The sequence below is a fragment of the Ammodytes marinus genome (assembly GCF_949987685.1).
Source record: "Ammodytes marinus genome assembly, chromosome: 23".
Lineage (NCBI taxonomy): Eukaryota > Metazoa > Chordata > Actinopteri > Uranoscopiformes > Ammodytidae > Ammodytes > Ammodytes marinus.
In genome coordinates, this window is record NC_137227.1 from 14,713,001 (window position 1) to 14,721,564 (window position 8,564).

The window sequence follows — 8,564 nt, forward strand, 5'->3', positions numbered from 1 at the left end:
GTCTTTTATTACTTAAGGACATGGTGACAGTCCAGGTCAGCTAAAGTTCATATGCAGCTCATTCAGAAATGTATATGGTATTTAAAGCAATGAAAAAGTAATAAGTATGTATATGAATCTTTCAGTTAGCAGGCTGTTTAAGTCACTGGTGTCAAGAAACATTTTCTCTGTAGCACTCTACTTCTAAACAATTTTGCGGTACTTGTGCTTTTCTGCTGTACTTCTATTTTCTGCTGCTTTTTACTTTATTCTCCACCACATTTACGAGGGAACTCTTATACTTTTCACTATAGTGACTTGTTACATCTCATTTTATCACATATAAACACCCAAGAAACACATACATAATACTACGTGTTTTTCTAGATTAAACCAGTGGTTCTCAATTATTTTGGCTTTCAACCTCTTACAAAACAGCAGTATCTAATTGGGGTCTCTTGGTACATGTAGCAGTTTCACTAAGTGTGACTTCTGGCCGAAATAAGCAGTTTTGAGATAAAAATAAATAAAAATCATTCAAAGAAAAGAATATAGATGTGTTAAGTACAATTTTCTTTTCATCTCACAACCCCTCAGATTGATCTTGGGGTTTTTTGAAGGGCTCTGACCTCCAATTTAGGAACAACTTGACTAAAATTCTTCTGTCTTACACAGTAAAGAAAAAGATGTGAGAACTTATGCATTGCTGATTATGTTTATTCCAAAAATATTCACATTACAAGATGAAAAACACTGTTTTCACATGACTTATTTTCACAGTGTTACACCAAAATCTGCTCTCTGCGGTTCTAACCCATCATATCATCTATCTTCTCAAATAACCCCTCAATCACAGAGTTGCCTTTCTTGCTTCTGATCACATGATATCTTCCCCCGCACCTCTGTATGAGCCCCATTAGCTCCCCATTCCTCAGGATGTGCTGCTCTGCGCTCTCTCCTAAAATCTCCCCCCATGTGAACACCACCAGCGTGCGTTGCCACATTTCTTCCCCAAACAAACTCATGTGCTCCTCCACTGCTCTCCTGTACTTAGGGGTGCAGGTCAAGAAGGCCGGCATGAGTAGTAGGACTACGTCAGGTCCCGGGTCACACCAGGAGATACTCTCTAGAATGTTTTTCCTTTGCATTGCATCTTTTGGATCCGGTCCGTCCCGCCACTTTAGGCCCAGCGGTTCTACTATGACAAGGCATCGTCCAGCTATCTGACCTCTCCAAGGCCTGAAGGTGGACCTGTCAAGTTTGGATGACTCTCCACACAGGATGGTGACTCCAGACGGGGAACGATTCGACCAGGACTCCCCTAACACCACCACACTCAATTCAGACCCTGGAGACCCTTTGTTGATTAAGCCTCTGTGACCCTTTCTTGCAGATAAAAACTGCAAATCTCCAATGACCTCTGCTCTCTCCAGGTCCTCTCTGCCTTTCTTCTTCCTTGTCCCACCCATCTCAATCTCTTGTGGTGATTTACGGTGACAGTTATTGCTCTCTGCAGCTGACAATGCTGATTTAACCCTCAGATCCTCCTCTGACTCTCTTCCTCCTCCCGTTTCCCTTATCTCACTGACCTCTCCATACCTTACATGCAAGTCATCTTCTGAGCTCCCAGCTTGTAGGTCAAACAAATCCATCTCCTGGACTCTGACGTTGTCATCCACCTCATATCGTCCGTTTTCTAAATCTCTCGACTCTCCTTTCCGCAACCCTACCTCCCGTTCTTTAAGATTCCGTTCCCATTTGCTCAATTTCTCAAACGACTCCTTCATTTTCATACGCTTGTTGTGAAGTTCTTCTTTCAGCAGAGCCAAGTCACTCCGCATCTCGTCCAGCTCCTGTGTTGTGGAGTTCACGTGCTCGTTCCGCACCTGCAACTCCGACTTCCAGTTGAGCAAATCCTGTTCTTCGTTCCTCAAGTAATACTCCCGATCTTTAAGCTCTTTCCCTTGGTCCTTCAGCCCTTTGACTTTCTTCTGAAGATCCTGACCGTGACAGCTGAGCTCTTTCTGCTTGCCCTCCAGAGCTTGAAGCAAACTCTCTAGCTCCCTTTCCTTTTGTTCTATAGTTTGCTCTCTCACTATTGCATCTCGCTCATATCTATCTCTATCTTCTTGCTCTTGTTGTCGTTTTTCTAGATTTGCTTGCAATTTACTAAGTTCTTGTTCCTTACTTTCCAACTGGACCTCTTTTTCCACACGCTCTTCCACTTTAGCGTCAAGTTCATTTTGTCTTTTCCTCAGCTCCTCTTCGTTTCCACTAAGAACCTGTTCCCTTTCCCCTATGTCTCTTTCCCTTTTCAAGAATTCCTCCTCCGTCCTCTCGTCCTTCGTTCTTAACTCACTTTGTTTCTCCTTTAGCTGTTCTTGGAAATGCTCTCTCATTTCATTCATCTGCCTTTCAACCTCTCCTTCTTGCTCTTTCATTCTTTTCATCTCTACTTGCAGTTTGTCATTTGCCTCCTTTAAGAACCCAGCCTCAGAATCTCTCTCTTTAAGAATGCTTTGGAATTCTTCTTTTATGCTTTTTACTTCCTGTCTATAGCCCGTGAAGTGCTTTCTAAGTTCTTCTTCCTTCTCCTTCTCCAGTTCCTTGCACTTTATTTTAAGGTTGTCCGCCTCTTTCATAATCTTCGAATTTTGCTCCTGCAGTTCGTTGATTCTCCGTAGATTATCCTCGTATTTCTCGAACAGCTCCGAAACGCTTTGCCGACTTTCTTCCTCCAAACGACATACAATCTGATCCCTCTCCTTCGTAAGGGATTCTACGCTGTCTTTCCTTTGCGCGATCTCCTTTTCGTATCCCTGAATCATACTAGTCATCTCCTCTTCCATCTTGTTGGTGAGCGCCTTCAGCTCCGACTTTGTCTGCTCAATTGTTTGCCTCAGTTGGACGATTTCTTTCTCGTTTTCTTTGTCGCTTTGCCTCATTTGCTCAAGTTCTTCCTCTTTTTCCTGAAGTTTTTCCAACATTTCGGCATCTTTCATCCTTTCCTGCTCTGTGTGACGCTGCTGTATCTCGATCATAGTTGAGGTCTGGTTTTTAATGCTTTCTTTCAGCTGTTCAATATCTCTCAAGTAGTTTGCACATGTCCGTTTTGCTTCGTCAATCTCCCTGTCTCTTTCCGCAACAAGACACTGTGCTTGTGTTACTTCTTCTGTCTTCTTCTCTGTAACCTCTACCAGTTCTTTCATCTCTTTTTCCCGTTTCTCATCCTTAATCCTCTGCTCTTCACTCCATCTCTCCTCCCTGGCGTCGGCCTGCTGTTTTAGACCTTCAATCTCACTTTCTTTTTCCTTAAGCGTACTCTCCATGTCATTTAAAAGCTGCTGTTTCATCTCCATCATCTCTCGTTCCTTGTCTTGCAGTCGTTTCTCTGCTTCTCTCTTTTGATTAAGAATAATGTCTCCTCTCTCTTCTTCTTTTCTTTGCAGGATTTCGTCAATGTCCTTTATATGCTGATTCAGTTTTTCTATCGTTCTTTTTTCTTCCTCTAGTTTTTGCTCCATCTGCTTCCTGTGATTCAGATTATTTATTTCTCTGTCTTCCTCTGTCCGCCTCATTTGTTTCTCAAATTCTGTCCAATGTTCTTTCATTGCCTTGATCTCTCTTTCTCTTTCCTCCAGTCTTTGCTCCGTGTCTTTCTTGTCGCTTAAATAGTGAATTTCCTCATTTTCTTTTTGTTGCAGTTTTTTATTTGTTTCTTCAATATTTTTCTCTATCTCCTTAATTTGTGTTTCCTTTTCCTCCAACCTTTGCTCCATCTGCTTCTTGAGATTTTCTTTGTCCGTGTCCCTTTCTTGCATTTTCTCTTTGATTTCATTCACGTACTGACATTTTAACTCCTCCAATAGCCTGTCTCTCTCTTGCATTGTTTGCAAAATGTACTTTTCATGATTTTCATTCCTCAAATCTTTCTCCTTTTTATCTCTTAGCTCATTTTCTACTATTTGGGCGGCATACGTTTGCTCTAACTCTCTTATCTCTCTTTGCTTTTCCTGCAATTGTTTCTCAACTTCTTCTTCAAGCTGCTGTTTCAGTTCTGTAATCTCTCTTTGTCTTTCTTCTTCTATGATCCTTGTTTTATCACTGCACTGCTGTTGAACCCTTTCCACTTCCTCTTCCCGTTCTTTCACTTTTCTATCCATTTCCTCCTGGTGTTCAACTATTCGTTCTTCTATTTCATTCATTTTTTTTGCCATTTCTTCCTGATTCTGCATTTTTAACGCTTCAATCTCCCTTTCTTTCTCTTGCATCTTTTTTGCAGCGTCTTTTTGGTGATTTAGACCAATCATTTCCTTCTCCTTTTCGTTTTCTTGCATTTCCCCTTCTATTTGGTTGAAATACATTTGTTCTAAATCAGCTATCTCTCTCTTCTTTGCCTGCGTTTGGTTCTCTGTTTCTTTTTCAAACTGCTCTCTCATCTCTGCAATCTCTCTTTGCTTTTCTTGCTCTTTGTCCCGTATCTCATCATCATGCTGCTGTTTGAGCCTTTTTAAATATTCTGTATTGTGTTTCAACTTTTGATCAATTTCTTCTTGGTGTCTAACTTTCATTTTCTCCATCCTTTTTTCAATTTCACTTACTTTTCTGGCCATCTCGTCCTGGTGCTGCAGTTTTAAGCCCTGTATCTCTGTCTCTTTGTCACGCTTGTGTCTCTCTAGCTCATCCTTATGTTGTGATTTCAATTCTTTGACTTTTCTGTTCATATGTTCTTCATGTTGTTTTAGATTCTCAAGAGTTATCTGCTTTTCCTCTGAAGCTTTCTTCCTCACTTCCTCCAGCTCCTTGTCTCTCTCCATTAGTTTGATTTCCATCTCGGCTTTTAGTCTTCCTTCCATCTCTGACATCACCCTGTGTTTATCTTGTGCTTTCCTCTCGAGAATATCGTCATAGTGTCTTTTAGTCTCGTCCATTTGGGCTTTTAAAGAATCAACTCTATCCATCAACTCTGCTTTCTCTTTCCTTTGCAGTTCTAAGTTTTCTTCCAATTCCTTCACTTCATTCACCCACTCTTGTCTCTTTGCCTTAATGCTATCCGCTTTCTGTTTTCTATCGTGTTCGTTTTCTTCACAGGCACGTTCAAGGTCGAGGATCTTAAGTTGCTGCTCATCAGTTCTTTCTTTCAGCTCTTCGATCTCTCTCTCTTTTAGCTCCAGGTTGAGCACAGCCCTATCCTGTTCCCTTCTAGACTGATTTAGTGCCACACGGATTCTCTCATTCTCTACGCTCAGGTCCTGAATCTCTCTCTCTTTATCCTCAGTCAACACTCGCATTCTCTCCTCCAGCTCCCCGATATCATTCTTCCTTTCTCCAATCCTCCTGTCCTCCTCCTCCTCCTCGAATTCTTCCCTTGGAATGTCGGCTTTCCCAGGCGATTTCACCTTTTTCTTTCGGTCAAAGAACCACCGGATGCTTTTCATCTCCCTGTCTCTCATATTCTTTAGCTCCGCCTCCTGACGAAGCATTTTGTCTCCAATCTCCTTCAGACGTTGGTTGAACTTCTCGTTTCTTTGATGGCTCATATCTCTGACCTCCTGGACCAGGCCAGAAAAAGCCTCACATCTGTTCATGGTGGCCATCTTTTCCACCTTCTGCAGGAGCTCCGTGATCTTACTAGAGCCTCCGTTTCCATCGATGCTGCTAATGACGTGGTACCTGGCCCTGCATTTCTCCAACAGCCACTGTATGTCCCTGCCCCCACCCTGGATGTGTTGCTCAATATTCACCCCCTCTCGAAGCTGATCCCCGTGGGTGAACAGCAGAATAATGTGTCTCCACACACCCTCGCCCAAAAGCTCCAGATGTTCCCTCACATGTCCCACCTTCACCAATGTGTCCACCCTTAGAGTCAATAGTAAAGCATGGGGCCCTGGAGGGCACAAAGCAACGCTACTGACAATCTCTCTCTTCACCCGCTCAGGTGTGGCACCCGCGACGCCCCCCTCCCAGCCTGGAGTGTCCACCACAGTCACCTGCCTCATGGCCACCTCCGCTTGCTGACGGATGCACTCCTCTGTTACCGCCCCGGACTGGAACAAGCCCGTTTTGCCGAGAATGGTGGACCCGGCAGAGCTCTTCCCTGTTTCACGCTCGCCCAGGAGAACCAGTCTGACTTCGGGCAGACGTCGAGGAGCCTTGGAGAACGACTGGTGGGCATCCAGCTCGGACCCCTGAAGACCATCGCCTGAAAAGGAGAAAGGTAAAGATTTGTGTTGAAACATATTTTGTAAACAGTGTGATCACATAATTCCCCCAGTTTCAGGGGTGATTAAATAAGACACATTTTAACTTGTTGGATTAATATGTTGCTTTTGCTAATGAATGATTATGGAAAGTTTAGTTAATGTAAGTGCTTTAGAAGTTGACATATTTGTTTCTTAGTATTGAAACAACTAATGTTGAGAAAATGGCTGTTAAAGATGGTTGTATAGGAGAAATATACAGATGCAAACAGACAAGGTTTGGTAAAATAAACACCTACATGTATATTTTGGAAATTGTATTTATACAAGTATTAAAGAATACATGTTATGGAAGCGAAACAGACAAAAAATCCCCAAATTTACCAGTGCTTGAAAAAACTATGTTTTTAGAAATCTTTGTAGTGTTTCAGAATCTTGTGTTTAACAGAAAAAAAATAAAAAAATAAAACCAGCTGAAAATTTAAAACTGACTACCAACAGGTCCAGCATACAGCACACATTTGGCTATTTACATATCTGGTAGACACAAAGTTGGCATTTATTGGAATCATATATTCACTCTCCTATTAGCTCTGTTTTCGTCTGCAACAACTCCTGAAAGATACACCTGCCTCTTTAGCTACTAAATGCTCCTCTATGTTAAATCACTAATCACTGACTGTAGAGAACTTTTTAAAGGGTTTGAAGCTATGGCAACACCTGTCACATTGATGATCCACTCTTAATATAGAGATGTTCATAAGACCAGCTTTAAGCATTCATAGTATTTATAATTCCCCAATAAAAATACACTCAATAGGATTTCTGTGATTTGAAAGAACTTGAGGAAGTTTTTTTGACATATTGATCAGACTGAAGTACTCACTCATTAGAGCAGCTTTGATGGTCCCTTTCTGCATATGCTCCTCCATCTGCCTCTGTTTCTTCCTCCTCTCCCTCGCTCTCCTCTTCCCATCCGCTTCCAGACCCGACAGAACCGTAGAATCCATCTCCAAGTGACTGCTGCCACCTTTCTTCCTTGCTACCATCTCCTCCAGCTTCCTTATCAGCTCTTTAACCTGCGTACCATCCCCTTTGCTGCGGTTATCCACCACATGGTATCTGTTCCCACACTTTCTAAGGAAACCCTGTAGCGCCGGTCCACTTGTCAAAATCCGCTGCTCCATAGATACCAGGCCCAGTTCGTCTCCCCTTGTGAACAGTAGCATTGTATGCTCCCAAACTCCTTTCCCAAGAGGTTCCAGGTGCTCCTCTATCTCGGTGATGTAGTCCTCCGTTACAGAGGCACAGGATCGCACCACTAAAAGAACAGCATGGGGTCCCGGAGGACATAGCGACACACTCCGTAAAGTCTCTCTCCTCACCCAGTTCGGGGTGCTGTTGAGTGGGTAGTACCATTCCCAGCCTGGGGTGTCCACCACCGTGACTTTTCTACTGTCCACATCAGCTCGCCTTTTCACACACTCTTCTGTAGGCTTTCCGCTTTCGAACCCACCGACACCTCCCAGGATGGTGTTGCCTGCTGCGCTCTTCCCCACTCCCTTCCGGCCCAGGAGAACCAGTCTGAGTTCGGGGAGAGCACAAAGTTTGTGGGGGTCAACGGGCTGCTGTGAGTCCATAGCGGCCTGCAGGCTCTCATCTGTGAAGAAAGGGAGAAGTACTTCCTCAGTGCACCGTACCGGGTAATCTGAATGAAACAAACCCAGAAGTGAGACAATAATCAGTCATTTATTCTCTCTTTTATACTTAAAACTATACTTGAAATCTTCACTATAATGAAATACCCAAACAATATGAAGCATTTGCTATCAGAATGTACATACATTTCTTTAAAACCTTATTTCAAATGTTGAATACTTGAACGCAAGAGCTTCACAATAAACTCACCACCGTTCGTGACGATGACTGGACTGCAGTTCTCATCTATCGTGTCCATCACCGCTCTCTCGCATGTCCTTCCTCTTCCTCTTTTTGGTTCCTGTACGTTTTTCACATGAGGTTTTTCTTCAGAATCATGGTGAAAGATAACAGAAACAACCCGGTAGTAGAATCGTTGCTGCTGCACAAGCTAAACACACACAGAGGAAGGCTTGCCGCGTCACGTGACTGACCTGTGGTTTTTATCTTAACATGCTCTTATTCAAGTCGACAGGATGTTAGGAGAGGGTACGGTGAGCTTTTGTGACACATTCAAATGCACATGCAAAACATGTCATTGCACATATGCATGCTGCAAACAGTTGCAAGGATTCATTCATGTATTCATAAGTTGTGAATACAGAACATTTATACGCATTCTGAGACACATGCAGGCTTCATGATGAGAGAGGCAGAGCTCATATACCGTCGTACGCTGTCCTGTGG

General features: G+C 43.1%; 1 protein-coding gene across 1 annotated transcript; it reads right to left on the bottom strand.

Annotated features, from left to right (window-relative positions):
- Window positions 1-788: 788 nt before the first annotated feature.
- Window positions 789-8,136, bottom strand: LOC307269513 (uncharacterized protein; the record flags this gene model as incomplete). The annotated part of the gene is made up of 3 exons (XM_080052488.1): window positions 789-6,181; window positions 7,066-7,887; window positions 8,088-8,136. 3 exons carry the CDS (start codon window positions 8,134-8,136, stop codon window positions 789-791), a joined length of 6,264 nt encoding a protein of 2,087 aa, XP_079908614.1.
- Between the last annotated feature and the right edge of the window lie 428 nt (window positions 8,137-8,564).